The sequence below is a fragment of the Scyliorhinus torazame genome, chromosome 12 (assembly GCF_047496885.1).
Source record: "Scyliorhinus torazame isolate Kashiwa2021f chromosome 12, sScyTor2.1, whole genome shotgun sequence".
NCBI lineage: Eukaryota > Metazoa > Chordata > Chondrichthyes > Carcharhiniformes > Scyliorhinidae > Scyliorhinus > Scyliorhinus torazame.
In genome coordinates, this window is record NC_092718.1 from 19,123,734 (window position 1) to 19,145,009 (window position 21,276).

The 21,276-nt window shown below is 45.4% G+C and overlaps 1 protein-coding gene across 1 annotated transcript in view; it reads right to left on the reverse strand.

Moving 5' to 3' along the window:
* Positions 1 to 21,276, reverse strand: part of LOC140387413 (A-kinase anchor protein 13-like) — a 478,070-nt gene that overhangs the window by 166,575 nt on the left and 290,219 nt on the right. Inside the window, 1 exon segment of the mRNA XM_072470498.1 lies at positions 14,837 to 14,967. Coding sequence (XP_072326599.1) covers positions 14,837 to 14,967 — 131 coding nt within the window.

The window sequence follows — 21,276 nt, forward strand, 5'->3', positions numbered from 1 at the left end:
TTATTCTCCCAGCCTCTGGGTAAGTCTCTCATTCCAAATCTGCACGGTAGCACAGTGGTTAGCACAGTTGCTTCACAACTCCAGGGTCCCAGGTTCGATTCCCGGCTGGGTCACTGTCTGTGCGGAGTCTGCACGTTCTCCCCGTGTCTGCGTGGGTTTCCTACGGGTGTTCCCGCATTCGTCCCACACTCCAAAGATGTGCAGGTTAGGTGGATTGGCCATGATAAATTGCCCTTATATGTCCAAACAAAAGATTAGATGGGGTTACTGGGTGACGATGTGGGCTTAGGTAGGGTGCTCTTTCCAAGGGCCAGTGCAGACTCGATGGGCCGAATGGTCTCCTTTTGCACTGTAAATTCTATGATTCAAAGGTGCATGTTGAAGTACAGAACAAGGGAACCTGAAGGTTCACTCCTCTCATGCCACATGAAGCCCTGGTTATGGGGCAGACAGATAAACAGGCAGAGAATTCCACTCCACATCCAGCTATTAATGTCATTGCCACCCAAGTTAAGGAAGAGAAGAGGCTAATCATCCAATCAAAGGTCATTCTCCTGGTACTTGTGACATTCTCCTCTCAACAAGCAGCTTTATCTTGAATAATTAGAATTTGTTTTTGCTTTTATTGCCAAACTATTGCACACATTTAAAAAATAATTTCTGGTTTGCTGCCTGTTGATTATCCAGGCCACACGACCAAAACATTCGTAAACACTTGGGCCAGTGGAGAACCTTTCAAGGCTGTTAGAATAGTTGAAATGCAAGTTTTGGAAGCTGCGAGTGAAGGAAGAAACTACAATATGTCAAAATATAACCACCAGTTTAACATTTACTTTTGTTAATTTTAATGCTTACGATCCTAACCTGGTCAATATTGAAATAATAACCTGGGTTTGCTAATCTGTAACATTTAATATCTTGCATATTTCAATAAAGTAAACTTTTCTTTTAAGATTTCAATGCTTAGAGCTTGGCGGGGAGATGGAGGACGGTCTGTAGGCGGAAGCCCCGAGTAGGGTAAACTCAACCGCAACATGTGCCAGATTCAATTTAAGGTTGTTCACCGGGCCTACATGATGGTAGCTCGGATGAGCAAATTCTTTGGGGTAGAGGACAAGTGCGCTAGATGCGCAGGAGGACCAGCGAACCACGTTCACATGCTTTGGACGTGTCCTAAGCTTAGGGGGTACTGGGAGGGATTTGCGAATATCATGTCCCAGGTGCTGAAAGCAAGGGTGGTGATGAAATGAAATGAAAATCGCTTATTGTCACGAGTAGGCTTCAATGAAGTTACTGTGAAAAGCCCCTAGTCGCCACATTCCGGCGCCTGGCGCCTGTTCGGGGAGGCTGAGTCCAGGGGTGACAATTTTCGGGGTTTCGAAAGACCCGGGAGTCCAGGGGGAGAAAGAGGCAGATGTTCTGGCCTTTGCTTCCCTAATAGCCCGGCGGCGAATACTGCTGGCATGGAGGGACTCAAAATTCCTGAAGACCGAACTATGGCTTTCGGACATGTCAAGTTTTCTGGGTATGGAAAAAAAAATCAAGTTCGCTTTGAGGGGATCTGTATTGGGGTTCGCCCGAAGGTGGCAACCATTCATCGACTTCTTCGCGGGAGAGTGAACGTCAGCGGGGGGGGGGTGGGAGATTAGAGTAGAGTAGGAGGGATAAATAGGCGGGTAGTGTCTATGGGAGAGGAGCAGGTATGTGCATTATGGTTTGGTTGAAGTGTTGGCTTTTTGTTAATGTTTGCATATTTCTGTAATCTGTAACGGTTTACAATGCCAAAAAATGCGTCAATAAAATTGTTTGTTTAGAAAAAAAGATTTCAATGCTTAAAACTTTTCTAATCTTTTTCCTCATTCACCCTGCTGATTTGTTATGTTGTAGGTGTAACATAAGCGGCTTCCTTGCGGTGCACTTGACAAAGGAAGGTTCAGACGTGGAGATAACTTCAACACGTTTATGAAACTATTTACACTTCTATTACTCGAGTTCGACAGTACTGCTTATCCTACTATAGCTACCCAGACTGACTAACCAGGTGCTGCAATCCACGTGGTGGGTGTAATATTGAATCAACCCTGTGTCTGTTCTCACTGACTGTCTCTACTGGAAAGAGGCAGATCATGCGTGTGGTGTCCTCTATATATGGGTTGGTGTAATGCCCCCCTGTGGTCGTGTCACCTCCTTGTGTATCGTGAATGTCCATTGGTCGCGTCCTACCTAACTGTTCTATTGGTTAAGTGTGTGTGTGATGTTTCTGGTGCTCCCTCTAGTGTCTAGCTAGCCTACATGCATTTACATTGATGCACATCACCACACCTGCTACTTCAGGCCAGTGTTGCTGTTCTTTCCTGTATACCTTAGCATACTTAAAAACACAGGCTAAACCTTTTTAACTAGCTCCTCATCACCTCGCAAAATGGGCAGCACGGTGGTTAGCACTGCTGCCTACGGCACTGAGGACCCGAGTTCGATCCCGGGCCCGGGTAACTGTCTGTATGTAGTTTGCACATTCTCCCCGTTTCTGCGTGGGTTTCACCCCCACAAACCAAAGATGCACAGGGTAGGTGGATTGGGCACACCAAATTGCCACTTAATTGGAAAAAAAATAATTGGTTACTCTAAATTTAAACAAATAAAATCACCTCGCAAAAGTACTTCAGATCCATAATCCCTTTCAGATGCAATGCAGCAAATGTGGAAACAATGTTCAGCACTGCATGGTCCCACATGCAGCCATGGGATGACCAGCCTGGGCGGCACGGTAGCACAGTGGTTAGCACTGTTGCTTCACAGCTCCAGGGTTCCAGGTTTGATTCCCGGCTTGGGTCACTGTCTGTGTGGCGTCTGCACGTTCTCCCCGTGTCTACGTGGGTTTCCTCCCACAAATCCCAAAAGACGTGCTGTTAGGTGAATTGGACAGAATTCTCCCTCCGTGTACACGAACAGGTGCCGGAATGTGACGACTAGGGGCTTTTCACAGTAACTTCATTGCAGTGTTAATGTAAGCCTGCCTACTTGTGACAATAAAGATTATTTATTATGATGACCAGTCACCCTGTTGTTGGACAGCATTTGTGGGCCAGGCATGCTGGCCAAGATTCCGGGAACAACTCCCTGTTCCTTTTCAAAACAGACTGCAACAGAGTCAGGTTGACCCACATCACAAAGTATTAGCATAACGCTAATTTCCACATTTAGACAAAATCCAACCTGGTTCATTTTTGACATCAGAGCCACCCCACGAGGCAGATGCATCACCACAATGAATTCCTCTGCTTACAAACCTCAAAGGCAGGAGTAGAACAGAGAGGCAGGGACTCTCACCCATCCAAAGCCATAAACTCTCACGGTGGAGCACTCTCTTTGAAATACACTGAAGTGTTAGGCTGCATAATGTGTTTTAATGATAAGGAAAGGTAAATGCTACATTTATAAAACAAATTAAAAGCATTGTGACAGTAACAATTTCTTCAATATTTGTTTCATGATGTTTTTCATGATTTTCATTGATTTGGCATTACTTTTCTCCTCATTAGCACCAGAACTGAAGATTGGTTAGAACTTCTTGTTGGAAAGGTAGCAGAAAATGGGAAGATGGGACATGGCTCGATTCTTAGAAGTGCAGATCAAACCTACAACCTTCAGACTTACAGGTACTGGGGAGTTCCATAGTTCTCATTGTGGGTGTTGCTTTGAGAGCTATTCATTTGGAGAGCTCTTATTACTTGAATAAGAATCTTTATTGTCACAAGTAGATCACCCTGGTTAGCTGAAGTCTGTATAAAAGACAGACAGAAGGCACACTCAGTAAGCTTTGCGCAAGTGAAGGAGACACAGCCGGAGTGAGACATATCCAGAGTGGGAATTTGGAACTTGGTAATTTGGTGCAGTGTGGTAATCAGGAAAGGTAAGTGGTCAGTCTAATTCTGCTACTTTTCAGTTAAAGTGCAGTGTGTAGATTAGTGTCTGATTGGCTGAAGCTGCCCCCTCCCTACTTGCTGAGAGGCAATTATCTGTCAGTCACCGGAGGCCTGTTTAGGGGCACAAAGGTGCACATTGTATTATTCTCTTTGAAGCTTAAGTAGTGTGAGTCACCCTGGTTAGCTGAGGTCTGCATAAAAGACAGACAGAAAGCGCACTAAAAAGCTTTGCGCAAGTGAAGGAGACACAGCTGGAGTGAGACATATCCAGAGTGGGAATTTGGAACTTGGTAATTTGGTGCACTGAGGTAATTTGGTGCAGAGTGGGAGAAGGTGCTTTTTCCCTACTGTTTTGTTCTCTCTCTTTCTTCTGGCCTGTAACTTTTAATCTGCGGGGAGAGAACCAGAGAGCATCTGAGACCCTCGGAAGGTAAGTAAGTGATTTTCCTTTTTACTTTTATTACCTTTTCAAATTGTGTGCGTGTGGGGGGGGGCTGGTTGGGAATCTACACAAAATTAAAAAAATTAAGCATTGTTAAACTAGTTAAACATAATTACATATTACTTAATTATAATTTAGAGGGCTTTCTAAGCCAGAGATCGGAGAGTACTGTATTTAGCTTTCACATTTATAGTAGAAATCTAGTGCTAGGAAACATATAGTTAACAGTAACTTATAAAAAAAACTTTTAAATTTAATTTACTAATTAATTGACAAAATGTCAATTAAGGGGTGCAGTGCTCTGACTGTGAGATGTCGCAGGTCCGGGGGGCTTCCAGTGTCCCGGATGGCTTCATCTGCAGAAAGTGCACCCAACTAGAGCTCCTCACAGACCGCATGGTTCGGTTGGAGCAGCAGTTGGATGCACTTAGGAGCATGCAGGTGGCGGAAAGCGTCATAGATAGCAGTTATATAAATGTGGTCACACCCAGAGTGCAGGCAGAGAAATGGGTGACCACCAGAAAGGGCAGGCAGTCAGTGCAGGAATCCCCTGTGGTTGTCCCCCTCTCGAACAGGTATACCCCTTTGGATACTATCAGGGGGGGGGGGGGGTTGCCTATCACGGGAAAACAGCAGCAGCCAGAGCAGTGGCACCACGGCTGGCTCTGATGTTCAGAAGGGAGGGTCAAAGCGCAGAAGAGCAATAGTCATAGGGGACTCTATAGTCAGGGGCACAGATAGGCGCTTCTGTGGGCGTGAAAGAGACTCCAGGATGGTATGTTGCCTCCCTGGTGCCAGGGTCTAGGATGTCTCCGAACGGGTAACGGGCATCCTGAAGGGCGAGGGCAAACAGGCAGAGGTCGTTGTACATATTGGTACTAACGACAGAGGCAGGAAGGGGCATGAGGTCCTGCAGCAGGAGTTCAGGGAGCTAGGCAGAAAGTTAAAAGACAGGACCTCTAGGGTTGTAATCTCGGGATTACTCCCTGTGCCACGTGCCAGTGAGGCTAGAAATAGGAAGATAGAGCAGCTAAACATGTGGCTAAACAGCTGGTGTAGGAGGCAGCATTTCCGTTATCTGGACTACTGGGAGCTCTTCCGGGGCAGGTGTGACCTGCATAAGAAGGATGGGTTGCATCTAAACTGGAGAGGCATAAATATCCTGGCCGCGAGGTTTGCTAGTGTCACACGGGAGGGTTTAAACTAGTATGGCAGGGGGTGGGCACAGGAGCAATAGGTCAGAAGGTGAGAACATTGTGGGAGAACTAGGGAATAGGGCCAATATGGCTCTGAGGCAGAGCAGACAGGGAGAAGTTGCTGAACACAGCGGGTCTGGTGGCCTGAAGTGCATATGTTTTAATGCAAGAAGTATTACGGGTAAGGCAGATGAACTTAGAGCTTGGATTAGTACTTGGAACTATGATGTTGTTGCCATTACAGAGACCTGGTTGAGGGAAGGGCAGGATTGGCAGCTAAACGTTCCAGGATTTAGATGTTTCAGGTGGGATAGAGGGGGATGTAAAAGGGGTGGCAGAGTTGCGCTACTGGTTAGGGAGAATATCACAGCTGTACTACGGGAGGACACCTCAGAGGGCAGTGAGGCTATATGGGGAGAGATCAGGAACAAGAAGAGTGCAATCACGATGTTGGGGGTTTACTACAGGCCTCCCAACAGCCAGCGGGAGATAGAAGAGCAGATAGGTAGACAGATTTTGGAAAAGAGTAAAAACAACAGGGCTGTTGTGATGGGAGACTTCAACTTCCCCAATATTGACTGAGACTCACTTAGTGCCAGGGGCTTAGGCGGGGCAGAGTTTGTAAGGAGCATCCAGGAGGGCTTCTTAAAACAATATGTAGACAGTCCAACTAGGGAAGGGGCTGTACTGGACCTGGTATTGGGGAATGAGCCCGGCCAGGTGGTAGAAGTTTCAGTAGGGGAGCATTTCGGGAACAGTGACCACAGTTCAGTAAGTTTTAAAGTGCTGGTGGACAAGGATAAGAGTGGTCCTAGGGTGAATGTGCTAAATTGGGGGAAGGCTAATTATAACATTAGGCGGGAACTGAAGAACCGAGATTGGGGACGGATGTTTGAGGGTAAATCAACATCTGACATGTGGGAGGTTTTCAAGTGTCAATTGAAAGGAATTCAGGACCGGCATGTTCCTCTGAGGAATAAGGATAAATACGGCAATTTTCGGGAACCTTGGATAACGAGAGATATTGTAGGCCTCGTCAAAAAGAAAAAGGAGTCATTTGTCAGGGCTAAAACGCTGGGAACAGACGAAGCCTGTGTGGAATACAAGGAAAGTAGGAAGGAACTTAAGCAAGGAGTCAGGCGGGCTAGAAGGGGTCACAAAAAGTTATTGGCAAATAGGGTTAAGGAAAATCCCAAGGCTTTTTACACGTACATAAAAAGCAAGGAGGGTAGCCAGGGAAAGGGTTGGCCCACTGAAGGATAGGCAAGGGAATCTATGTGTGGACCCAGAGGAAATGGGGCTGGTTTAGCACACTGGGCTAAATCGCTGGCTTTTAAAGCAGACCAAAGCAGGCGAGCAGCACGGTTCAATTCCCGTACCAGCGTCCCCGAACAGGCGCCGGAATGTGGCGACTAGGGGCTTTTCACAGTAACTTCATTTGAAGCCTACTTGTGACAATAAGCGATTTTCATTTCATTTCATTTCATTCAATGGTACTAAATGAATACTTTGCATCAGTATTCACCAAAGAGAAGGAATTGGTGGATGTTGAGTCTGGAGAAGGGTGTGTAGATAGCCTGGGTCACATTGAGATCCAAAAATTCGAGGTGTTGGGCGTCTTGAAAAATATTAAGGTAGATAAGTCCCCACGGCCTGATGGGATCTACCCCAGAATACTGAAGGAGGCTGGAGAGGAAATTGCTGAGGCCTTGACAGAAATCTTTGGATCCTCACTGTCTTCAGGTGATGTCCCGGAGGACTGGAGAATAGCCAATGTTGTTCCTTTGTTTAAGAAGGGTAGCAAGGATAATCCAGGGAACTACAGTCCGGTGAGCCTTACGTCAGTGGTAGGGAAATTACTGGAAAGAATTCTTCGAGACAGGATCTACTCCCATTTGGAAGCAAATGGACGTATTAGTGAGAGGCAGCATGGTTTTGTGAAGGGGAGGTCGTGTCTCACTAACTTGATAGAGTTTTTCAAAGAGGTCACAAAGATAATTGATGCAGGTAGGGCAGTGGATGTTGTCTATATGGACTTCAGCAAGGCCTTTGACAAGGTCCCTCATGGTAGACTAGTACAAAAGGTGAAGTCACACGGGATCAGGGGTGAGCTGGCAAGGTGGATACAGAACTGGCTAGGTCATAGAAGGCAGAGAGTAGCAATGGAAGGATGCTTTTCTAATTGGAGGGCTGTGACTAGTGGTGTTCCGCAGAGATCAGTGCTGGGACCTTTGCTATTTGTAGTATAGATAAATGATTTGGAGCAAAATGTAACTGGTTAGTAAGTTTGCAGACTGCACAAAGGTTGGTGGAATTGCGGATAGCGATGAGGACTGTCAGAGGATACAGCAGGATTTAGATTGTTTGGAGACTTGGGTGGAGAGATGGCAGATGGAGTTTAATCCGGACAAATGTGAGGTAATGCATTTTGGAAGGTCTAATGCAGGTCGAGAATATACAGTGAATGGTAGAACCCTCAAGAGTATTGAAAGTCAGAGAGATCTAGGTGTACAGGCCCAGAGGTCACAGAAAGGGGCAACACAGGTGGAGAAGGTAGTCAAGAAGGCATACGGCATGCTTGCCTTCATTGGCCGGGGCACTAAGTATAAGAATTGGTAAGTCATGTTGCAGCTGTATAGAACCTTAGTTATGCCACACTTGGCGTATAGTGTTCAATTCTGGTTGCCACCCTACCAGAAGGATGTGGAGGCTTTAGAGAGGGTGCAGAAGAGATTTACCAGAATGTTGCCTGATATGGAGGGCTTTAGCAATGAGGAGCGGTTGAATAAACTCGGTTTGTTCTCACTGGAACGAAGGAGGTTGAGGGGCGACCTGATAGAGGTCTACAAAATTATGACGGGCATAGACAGAGGCTTTCCCCAGGGTAGAGGGGTCAATTACTAGGGCGCATAGGTTTAAGGTGCGAGGGGCAAGGTTTAGAGGAGATGTACGAGGCAAGTATTTTTACACAGAGGGTAGTGGGTGCCTGGAACTCGCTGCCGGAGGAGGTGGTGGAAGCAGGGACGATAGTGACATTTGAGGGGCATCTTGACAAATACATGAATAGGGTGGGAATAGAAAGATATGGACCCAGGAAGTGTAGAAGATTGTAGTTTAGACGGGCAGCATGGTCGGCAGGGGCTTGGAGGGCCGAAGGGCCTGTTCCTGCGCTGTACTTTTCTTTGTTCTTTGGCTTACATTAAAACTTCAATGAAGTTACTATGAAAAGCCCCTAGTCACCACATTCCAGCGCCTGTTCGGGGACACGGAGGTAGAATTCAGAATGTCCAAATAACCTAACAGCACGTCTTTCTGGACTTGTGGGAGAAACCGAAGCACCCGGAGGAAACCCACGCAGACACGGGGAGAATGTGCAGACTCCACACAGACTGACCCAAGCCGGGAATCGAACCTGGGACCCTGGAGCTGTGAAGCAACAGTGCTAACCACTGTGCTGAGACAGAGTCCCTGGCTCTCTCTGTAAAGTTCTGCTTCTAAGGTCTGTTCACCAGTTCGCCAATCCTTACTGACAAACCGTAGGCTTCACCTTTCCATGGGTCTACCGAGATGTCGGAATCAGATTTAACAAGGAAAACATGGTTGTGAACCGAACTACTGAAGTGCCAATCAACAAATATTTCAGGTTGTGATGTATGTACCCCAATCTTTTTACAAAAAAATCTAAACCTTGCCTTCTCATCATAGCCTTCAATTCCTGTTATCTCTACATTTTATTGTTTCTTGAAATAATTTGTCCAGATGGTTTCAGTCATCTTCCCTGGTAACTTATTGTATAATCTATTGCCTTTTGGGTGAAAAGGTCCTGCCGGAGTTTTCGGACAATGTACTGTTAAGGTGAATATTGAGAATACAGTCTGCACCATGTTCCTTCCGTTAGTGTAACTCCTTCATTTACAACCTACTATTTAAAGTAATTTACCAATAATTGACCAACATCACCAACTTTGAAAAATGAAAACATTGAGATTTTAATTTTTTTTAAAACATTTTGAACATGTAACTAACTATCGGTTTGAAACAAAGCCTCGTGTTCATTAAGTCAACTCTTTAAAGTGGTAACGTCAGTTGTGTGGGTAGGCCCCAACAGGTGCAATCATTGAACAGTGGGCTTATTGTTTGCAAACTTCAATTAGTGTGTTAGCTATTTTAGTTCAGTTACTTTGGCCTTTTTGAAAAGTAGATCAAATTGTGGCGATGCTGGGACCAGTGGGCTATCTGTCCATTTTGGCCAAACTTGATGTTCTTCCCAAGACTAATTTAAAAGACGGAATGATGCAGACAGGGCAGAATTACAGGTCTATAGAATGGTCTGTGCTGGTTTAGCACAGTGGGCTAAATAGCTGGCTTGTAATGCAGAACAATGCCAGCAGCGCGGGTTCAATTCCCGTACCGGCCTCCCCGAACAGGCACCGGAATGTGGTGACTAGGGGCTTTTCACAGTAACTTCATTGAAGCCTACTTGTGACAATAAGCGATTATTATTTTATAACATAGTTCAATTCTGACAAAATTATTTCCCCAATCTCTATAAATTTGTATATAATAGGACAGTATAGTACGCTACATACAGGATATGTAGTCTCATAAAAGGCCGAGTCACCAAGATACCCAACAAGCGCCACCTACATGCATCAGATGAAATAGTTAAAATTTAATATAACTAAGGAATGAGAAAATGGTAATAGTTCAAGCTTTATTCTTGCTGTCATTTTTGTTGCAAACTTTCAACAAATTATCTTGCATATTTGCTACACTGTTTAGTGCATACATATTTTCTGGGCAACGTGATGTAGTTTGCAGCCGCAGTATAAATTTCATCTCATGCATTGCCTTCAGCCTATCGTTGTGCATTAGCCGAGCACTCTACCTGCATGTTAGGCTGCCTATGTGTAGCCTTTCAGATGACAGGCTGTCAGCTTACATTTGACCCTCTGCGCAACCATTTCTAGCCCATGCGCAAACTCAACCAACTTGTGCATTACCACAATAATGCATGATGTTGTGTGTGGGTGATGCCACATGCCGTATTGATCCCACTAATTAGGCAAAGCTTGCATGTTGCCCTATAACAATGAGCTGCCACCTACTCACCACAATGCAGCTATCCTACGTACCCACTAGAACCTCTGAAGGTTACAGTCCCTCTTCCTTTCCCCCGATGTAGTTTATTTGCAGACTTTGCTCAGTCATCCCCAATATTATCCACATAACCCAGACCTTAAAGATAGTGGGTGGCAGCTGGTAGTGCAGGACATGGCAGAGAGGGGGTGATGGCAGAGAGGGAAGAGGGTGAATCTGCAGATTTCAAAAGGAAGGGGTCGGCACGGCGGTGCAGTGGTTAGCACTGCTGCCTCATGGCACCGAAGACCCGGGTTCAATCCCGACCCCGGGTCACTGTCCGTGTGGAGTTTGCACATTCTCCCGGTGTAATTTGCACCTTCTCCCTGTGTCTGTGTGGGTCTCACCCCCACAACTCAAAGATGTGCAGAGTAGGGGGACTGGCCACGCTAAATTGCCCCTTAATTGGAAAAAAATAATTGCGTCCTCTAAATTTATTTTTAAAACTTAGACGAGTTGAAAGCGAAGCTAAGTGAGAAGGAATTGTAGATGTGGAGACAACCAACTAGATTTCCCAAAATAGACTGATTATTTTCATTTTAAGACCATTTACCAAGTGACTGCAAACTTTTAAAATGAACTGTTGACTTCAATTCCAGTTTCTAAGTGTGTCTGTGAACAGTAAAGATTCCCAGCTGAATCTATTTTTAATAAATTTTCAAGATTAACTTTTGCATAACTTCTAATATGACGATTCCGTTTTTTCTTTGGCTACCATGAACCATTTAAGCTAACTTGAAGCCTCAGGGGCCACATAAAAAGCACAAATCCGAGCTTGTATTCATGTTTAGGATAAATCGTTAATATCAAAATAGTTAATGGGACCATGGAAAAGCACCAAGAACTGTCCTTTCCAAATCCATAAATGCAGACAAAGACACGAGAGTTAGAGGAGGCAGCCCAAATTTTATAGGCCATCGAGACCCAAAGCTTACAGACTGGATACTTGCAACTTGGAGCCATTTTAATTCCAAACCTGTTTAAATTGCTATGCTTGGGTTTTAAAACAAACACTTGCTTGAAGGGCATTCACATTTTTCTAAGTGTACAGCAGCTAGCAGCCGATGGACTTTGACACAGCAAACCTTTCCGAAAACAGGCAGTTCACCTTGAACTAATCAAGTCAAAATGTGCCTTTTATTTTTTTTAAAACTAGCCTTCAGCCTTTCCGGACGGCGAGGACTGAAGGAACTTCCTAATTTCAGCTGTATTATTCACGATTTAGGATTCTTACCTTCGACTTATTTCCTCTCCCTAGTTCATGCATTGACTCCCGGTTGTACCTCAGACACTACCTCCGCTACTGAATTGAACTGAACAGGTCAAACACAAAAGAAGAGCAAACACCGCTTTTAACCCATGGGGAGCCCCTGACCTCCGCGGAGTAAATTCCCAATAATAATGCACCCGAGATGCCATAGGCAGGACATAGGAACCCGCAAGTCGTGCATCACCTGCTAATGAAAACAATTATTGCCCAGCTGATTAAGGCAGATATGCTCGAACTATTTACTAAGTGGGCGCAGGATGCTGAGCCGTGTGTGAAGGCAAAAGGCTGCTACTTAGCCAGGGAAAGTCGAGCAGTAAACAAAGATGATATCACCAAGATCATTCACTGCAGGGTTTTGCATCAGCTTGTCACCAATTCGCACGCCAACCACACCCTAGAGCAGGCGTTAGCCAGCGGTTCCGGAACGCCATACGGCTCACTAAGGACACGTGCCGGGCTCCAAGCCTTTTTGATAGCAATTAAGTGGCTTGTTTCATTCCTAAAACATTTAACATTCTACTCGTGAGAAAGTATCACTTAGTTTACAATTATCTTTGCAAAATTTGTCGCCATAGCATTGTGGCTCTTTTGAGATTTTGCATTTTTGACTAAATTTTTTAAAATGGCTCTTTGTACTCTGTCCTACACCCAATACCACCAAATATCCTGATCCTTGGCTGAAAGTAAAAAAGGCAGACAAAAAAAATGTGAACTTATCGAATAGAATCACAGAATAGTTACAGCACAGAAGCAGGCCACTTCACCCATCGTATCCATGCTGACTCTCTGTAAGAGCAACTCAGCCAGCCCCACTCACCCACCTGGTCCCTGCAGTGTTACGCCACCCTGGGCAAATGCACGGTCAATTCCAGCCCCATGTGCCCCGGAGTCACAACACAAGTGAATTAACCAATAATTCTTATAAAAATTCCCAAAGTCTTTGATCCTCGGCTGCCCAATAATTATTATTAATAATAATAATAATCTTTATTGTCACAAGTAGGCTTACATTAACACTGCAAGGAAGTTACTGTGAAAAGCCCCTAGTCGCCACACTCCGGCGCCTGTTCGGGTACACAGAGGGAGAATTCAGAATGTCCAAATTACCGACAGCACGTCTTTCGGAACCTGTGGGAGGAAACCGGAGCACCCGGAGGAAACCCACGCAGACACGGGGAGAACGTGCAGACTCCGCACAGACAGTGACCCAAGCCGGGCCCAAGCTGGGAATCAAACCCGGGACCCTGGAGCTATGAGGCAACAGTGCTAGATGGAATGTGGTACTCTGTCCCTCTGCTGCAAAACTATAATCTGTACACAACATGCTAATGTATCGATAAGCTGCAGTTAAATAGCACTGGAACCATGGCCTACTTTCCTTCCAATTTCAGGTTGAACGTCATCTCTCGAGAGGGTAGGTGTTTCTGTGACTTTGGTATTAAAATTGTTGCAGTTAATTGAGAGGAGAAATGCTTGCTTCAGGAGATGGTCAGACTCACGCCGGGAGCCATGATATGGTGCAAGATAACTTTTTCCAGCAATTTACTGAGACACTGAGAACAGCCTGCACTAGGTTTCCATTTGGGCCTTTAATTACAGATATAGGATGCGATTTAACCAAATGAGAACTATATCCCATAGCGCGTTTAGCCGTGTGTTTCCTGTTTCTTGGCCGAGAAACACAAGGCTATGTAACGTGACACTGGCTACATATGGGGCTTCAGACGTGAACGTGCGGCCGAGGCCACACTTAGTTTCCTTCACTGAGGAGTCCCCCTCGCCGAAACTCCGCAGTACAGCGAGAGATCGGGGCATGACCCCCGAACCCCCCCATCCCCAACTCATTGGAAGGGGTCCCCACGCCCCACTCACCTGCGCAGGGCACCCCCCTCCTCCCCCTAGCCTGATCAACGGCGTGCAAAAAATTCCAGCTTGGCAGAGCCCCTGCCAGTGCCTCGTGGGCATATTGGCAGTGCCATGCTGGCACCCAGGTGGCACTCCCAAGGTGGCAAGGTGGCCGGGTTGCACAAGCAGGGCCAAGGTGCTACCCTGCCCGGACGGCATATTAGACTAAGACTAGCTATCTCGCTCTAATATGCAGATTTGCCAAGTGTTCTCACCCATAATGCGAGGCATGGCAAGCCTGCATGATCCTGGGAGCAGGGTCTCCCGTCATTTACCAGCCACGCTGTGCTGCGGCGCGCTGCTTTCCGGGCGCAGTGTGGCCAGTAGGTCAGGCCCATCGAGTACCATGTGCCAAAAATGCTTACATACAAGCGGGGCTGGGCATGGATCAAGTTAATTGCTACCCTGTTCCCTCCTTTTGAGCTACTATCACAGCATAAAGAAATATAATAGCAGTGCTTTCTCACACTCATTACTGCAAGCAAAACTCATCTATGAAAGGTTAAAGAGCTATTTTACTGATGCAAGCAACAATCACATTCATTTAAGTAACATCCTTCATGTAGCAAAATGTCCCAAGATGTTCACAGGAGCACTTCCAAACCAAATATGACTCTGAGCTACAGAGAGATGGTAGGACAGGTGATCGAATAAAGAAAGATCAAGGGGACAGGTAATAAGGAGCAACTTAAAGGAGGAGAGAAAGTCAAGGATCCAGAGAGAGATTTAGGGATAGAATTTCCGAGTTTAGAACCCAGGTAATTGAAGGCATGACTGCCAACGGTGGGAGATGAAAGTAAGAGAACATCTGTTGACATTAAAACCATGTTTGTCTCGCTTAAGAATGATTCATAGGAGGATATTCAAAGGTCAGAGGAGAAAGAGGAAAAATTAAAACATACATCACTGTAGTGACAACGACCACAAGGAAGATCAATAGCAAAATACTTCTTCGTACCTTCATGAACAGGTCAGCAGCCGCGGTGGTCTCATTGCTGAGCCTCCCATCTGAATGGCACAAAGGATCTCCAGTCACAGGCACCGATGACGTACACTCAACCAATTGTTGCTCGGACAAGCGGCCATATTCTGCTAAATAGAAAACGGTGGTCATTAACAATTGTCAATTGAACCCTGTATCTCGCCATGCAAATCGAGCAACCTGTGAGGTTTCACAACCACAACTCGGCCATTTTCAAACAAACTTCCAAATTCCCAGTGCTTTTAACCTTGGAAAGAACAGCAAAACTTCCAATGGCCATCATCTTGAAGGGGGCAACCCGGGTAGATGATAGGAATTGGCAGATGTTTGAGAGCTCCCACAGTTTGATCTATGGCACTGCAACTCACCCCACAAATAAACAAAGAAAGATATCACGACAGCCACAAAAGACCAAACAATCTTGCATTTATAAGTGTAAGCCATGGCTCAGTTGACAATACTCTCGGCTGAGTCACAAGGTCCCACTGGAGTCCCATTCCAGGGCTTGAGCAAGACTGACACTGGTACAATAATGAGTGCCATCTTTCTGAGGAAATAGGAAACCAAAGCCCCACCTACCTGCTCAGGTGGAGGTGAAAGAAATCACTGCAATATTTTAAAGAAGAGCACAGGGGTTATCCCCAGTGTCTTGAACAATATTTTATCTCCCATTTAACATTGAAACAATATTATTTGGTCATTATCTCATTGGTGAGTGTGGGAATTTTCTGCATGCAAATTGGCTGCCGCATTCCTACATTTCAAAGTACTTGATTGGCTGGAAGGTGCTTCGAGACATACAGTGGTCATGAAAAGTATTATATAAATGCAAGTCTTGGGCAGCACGGTGGCGCAGTGGGTTAGCCCTGCTGCCTCACGGCGCTGAGGTCCCAGGTTCGATCCCGGCTCTGGGTGACTGTCTGTGTGGAGTTTGAACATTCTCCCCGTGTTTGCGTGGGTTTCGCCCCCACAACACAAAGATGTGCAGGGTAGGTGGATTGGCCACGCTAAATTGCCCCTTAATTGGAAAAAAATGAATTGGCCACTCTAAATTTGTAATAAATAAATAAATAAATGCAAGTCTTATATAGTACATTCCCCTAACCTCAGGATGTCCCAAGCAATTCAGTCCAGTTACTACTGTAATAGAGGAAACACAGCAGTTTAGCTGCACACAGCAAGCTCCAACAAACAGTAACGTGATAAAAGACAAGATTACGTGTTTACGGGAAGCTGGTCGTGGGATAAACGTTGCCCAGGGCGTTTGGGAGAACTCCCTTGCTCTTCTTCGAAATACTGTCACAGGATCTTTTACATCTGTCCGGGAGGGGGGGGGCACGCATGGTTTAATGTCCCATCTGAAAGACAGGTGCCGCGAGAAGAAGCAACCCTCCTGAGGTGGAGTTCCACACAAGGGCTCATCCTGTAAAAATACTGATAGATAATCAGTATTGCAGACCACAGACCAGGAGTATTGGAGCTGGAAGGTACAATAAGAACTGCAGGAGCAGGTCATCGGGCCCCTTGAGCCTGCTCCGCCATTCAATAAGCTCAATGCTGATCCTTGTGTGGACTCAGCTCCACTTACCCGTCCGTCACCATAACTTTTCATTCCTTTACTGTTCAAAAACCTGTCTACCTTGGTCTTAAAAACATTTATTGTGGTGGCCTCAACTGCTTCACTGGGCAGGGAATTCCACAGATTCACAACCCTTTGGGTGAAGAAGTTCCTCGTCAACGCAGTCCCAAATCTGCTCCCCGTTATTTTGAAGCTATGCCCTCTAGTTCTGCTTTCACCCACCAGTGGAAACAACCTCCCTGCTCCTATCCCATATAATCCCTTCATAATTTTATATGTTTCTATGTAGAAAGGAATAAGTGAGGATATTACTCAAGAAAGAGTAGGTTGGTGATCTTGAGTAGGTCTGTGTACTTGAAAAGCCCATGATCCCAGAGGGAAAGGATACTAAAAAGAACCCTCCGCTTTTATTAAGATATCTTAACATGGATGCTTTGTGTGCTTACTAGTTTGATGAAAACACATTTGATCTGTTTCAATAACTTACTCTGTAATTACCTCGGTGGAATAATGAGGGGGGGGGGGGAATGATATGGACGGGGAATTAATAAGAAAGACATTAAAATGATTAGAATATTAGTCTGTAGATATGGATTGGGATAGGGTGTGGTGGGGTACAAATGACCGCCTTTACTCTGCCTGCCCCCACAGTGAAGAATAGAAACACTCGCATTTCACGAATGTTCTCAACTGCAACCCAATGCAAAGCCCACACCCTTCCCTTGAGCAGTATATTTTTTCCCAAACCAACTTTGTTCCTCCAAGAATTTATTTGATCTTCGAATACAAGAGGTCGTAATTTTCTGGATGAAAAACTGGTGTGAGCCCACATATTACAAGTTCATAAACATTTTCAAAGACAAACAGAAATGACAGCTCCACCCCATGGGTCAGCCCTCAAGAGGTAAACAGGTCCTCACCTACCATCCAGAATTATATATGGGTTTGTTTCACTGCATTCCCTCATTACGCTCCACTCCTGGATTTCAACATACATCCTGTGCTCTAATTCCACTACAGGGTCGAGTGAGTTCCGCATGGTTAAATATTAAACCCAAGGTCTGCTTGCCTGTTCCTGAATACTGGGAGATCTTAAAGAACCTGCCGTACTATTCAAAGGGGTGTCTTCTCCAAGTGCTCAGGCTGATTTCTCTTTCAACTATCAATTAAAGACAGACTAACAGGCCATTTTAATCTCTTTTACAGTCGGAGAGATCTTGGTGCGTGCAAAGTGGTGACTGCACTTCAAGCAACTAGTTAGTCATAAATCACACGGATACATCCTGAGGGTTGTGATTGAATGCACCATTATTGAAAATAGTTTGCTTCTTTTGATATTTTATTATATTATCCTCGGTTTAGATCAGGAAACAGATTACAAGTACATCAAATGGGCCACCTTTCTGAAAGGGTGCAGGATGCAGAATTTAGTTCTAACGGGAGGTCGCTCTGCATGAAGACTATGGCCCAGCCCTTTTTCACAGCAGCTTTCTCTAATCTTTTAACTGCCAATCAACTGCTAAACCCGAGCAAAACTGCACAATTGCGGAATGAGCAGTTGTGAGTGAAGCTGTGGAAACCCAAGTGACATAACCATGGAAAATGTGCCGCAGAGGTCTGGCACTGCCCGCATGCTGCTTGTTTGGATAATGCACTCACCGCCCCGAGGAAGAACACTACCCAGTTGTGTATTACAGGAGGAAGGGAGACTCTGATTCACAGCTTTTAAACTTGGCCGAGTGAGACTCTCGGAACTCTGTTCGTCAGAGGACTGCCAAGCTCAGTTGCTTCTGACTTTCTATCCCTGGGAGAATAGATTGCGCAGAGAGGGAAGGTGCGTGCAGCATTGAAAAGGTACGCAGGCGCCAAGAGTAAAATCTGACCAACGATTGGCTTCAGTATCAAGAGCGACCGACGATGCCCGCCCCCTCAAAGACAGACACCTCAGAGCATTTCGGTCACGACGCTACAACATTCAAAGCTAGCAAAAGGCGACTTTCAAGTTTCAGAAAAAGCTGACCGCTCCCAAAAAGCAATTGTGCTGCTGCTTTCTGACGTTGCTAAATGTTAAACAACGGTTTAGCCTAAAGCCAGTGCTCAGTAGAAAAACTGAAGAAAATAAAACGCCTCATAATGATTGCATTGAAAAATCTTATAATGGATATTTAGTTGGTAAACATGTAAATGCAACTTTTTCTCTACAGGAAACAGTTGTGCAAAATTATAGTCCAGGAATATTCGAATGAGAGGCATCTGCAGGAGACTCCGAAATCATGGATGCAACCTTCATAAAATACCTGAAAGGCAACTGGAAATGGATAAAAACATCTTCTGCCAAAAAGAATGAACAGCTCACAGAGCGCATGCGGAGTATTTAATGATGGTTCCAAAGTTAATATCAACATCCTGGGGGTAACCATTGATGAGAAACTGAACTGGACTAGCCATATAAATACTGTGGTTACCAGGGCAGGTCAGAGGCTAAGAATCCTGCAGCAAGTAACTCACCTCCTGACTCCCCAACGCCTGTCCACCATCTACAAGTCAGGAGTGCAACGGAATACTCTTCACTTGCCTGGAACAACACTCAAGAAGCTCGACACCATCCAGGACAAAGCAGCCCCCGGTTGATTTGCACCCATTTCACAAACATTCAACTCTCCATCACCGACGCACAGCGGCAGCCGTGTGTACCATCTACAAGATGCACTGCAGGAACTCACCAATCTCCTTCAGCAGCACCTTTCAAATCCACGACGATCACCGTCTAGAAGGGCAAGAGCAGCAGATACCTGGAAACCCCACCACCTGGAGGTTCCCCTCCAAGCCACTCACCACCCCGACTTGGAAATATATCGCCGCTCCTTCACTGTCACTGGGGCAAAATCCTGGAACTCCCTCCCTAACAGCACTGCGGGTGTACCTACACCTCAGGGACTGCTGCGGTTACCACCACCTTCAGGGAAACTAGGGATGAACAATCAAAGCTGGCCTAGCCAGCGACATCCACATCCCCTAAATGAATAAACAAAAAAAAGGCTTTGGTTGGTGGGAGGTGGTGAAAGGTACAGGTAAAAGTTTATTCTCCTATAGTATAGGGTTCAAAGTGGGAAAATGTAACACTAACAAACATTTTACACTACCTGAATAGGGGGGTGCTCCATTTCTTCCCATTTACTCAAGTACTGATTAAAAGGCAACAGTTTTCCTTAACTCGTGTTATATGACCCAGGAAACAAAAATGATAAAATTTGGTAAGCACAACTCCTTGGAAGTTTGTATATAGAATTGGCACGGTTTCCATTGCAATCAACGTTCCAAGAAGATGACAGACAGACGGAGACACACACAAATAAATTGCCTCTTTAATTTAATTTCCCCCAGGCATTCTGTACCTGACGAAGAGAGGGTGGGTGGTCACAGCCTCCAGTATAAACTTATTCCAGACATTCTACTTGAGATTTATTTACCTGAAAGCTGAAGCTCGTGCTTTAGTTCACTGATTGTACAGGTGGAAACTGGGGAAGACCATCTATTCCTTCCAGCTTAATTTTTCCTGAAGATTCTCCAAGTGTGAGGCTGTTTTGGATGTACAGGTGACGGGGTTTACCACCTGTCCAGTTGCCGTGTGAACGGTCTCGTGTCCCACACGTGTAGTCACAGAGCAGATTTCACACTAAAATATCAGGAAAGGATCAACAGGTTGGGTCTCTTTACTACTGAAAAATACTAAAAAAAGAGTGACCCAATCGAAATATTTAAAATTATGAAAGGCTTTGATGGAGGGAATGGTTCCTCTTATGGGGAACTGCATAACTAAAGGCCATCGACAGAAGATTCCCTCTTCACGTACCATGCACGAAGGGGGCGTTGGGGACCATGGACCTCCATGTCAATCTTGCTCTCGAGGCATGGACAGTCACCGTTAAATCCAAAAGGAATTCAGAAGAAATGTCTCTACCCAAAGAGTGGGGAGAATGTGGAACTCGCTACCGCAGGGAATGGTTGAAGTATAGATGCATTCAATGGGAAGCTAGATAAGCAGATGTGGCAGAATAGAATACAGGGTTATGATAAATTTAGATGAGAAAAGATGGGAGGGGGCTCGAGTGCAACATCGGCCTCGACTGGTTGGGCCAACCGACCTATTACTGTGCCGTAGAACCTGCGTAATGGCAGCTGTCACTTTGTACACCCCAGCGATGCACCTGGAAGTATGCAGGTTATATTTCACAAAAGGTCATCTTTTTGTGCGATACCAAAGAATATAAACAGCTGCAAAGTATTGCAGATGCTGGAAATCTGAATTAAAAATAGAAAATACTGAAGACATTCAGCAGGTCAGGCAACGCTGTTTTAGGTCAATTGACTCACACGGTTATCCCTGCTTAACCTCTCCAGAGATGTTGCCCGACCCGTGGTGTCCTGCATCCTCACGCTTCATTCTATAGAACGCACACAAAAAGCTACAGGAATTTGAAAAATAAATTCCATTCAAAAGGTTACAGAAATATATATTCTACTTGTTGGGAGTCATAAAAAATTATTCCCGTCACAAAGGGATATTAGTCGAGACCTGGATCTGATGCAAAATAAAAAAGGCACAAGATGAATTTCTAACATCATAAGGCCTCGGATTATTTTACCCTGAAATGGGCGACTAAGAGATGACTTCACACATAGCGGAGACTCTATGGGTAACTTTTTGCCTCCCATCAGAGACTATGGGCGGGATTTTCCCAACGGGCGGCTAAGTGCTGACGCCGGAGTAAAAACGGGAGTGTTTTACTCCGGCGTCGGCGCCCGTTCCGGGACCCCATTCTGCGGCCCACAGGGG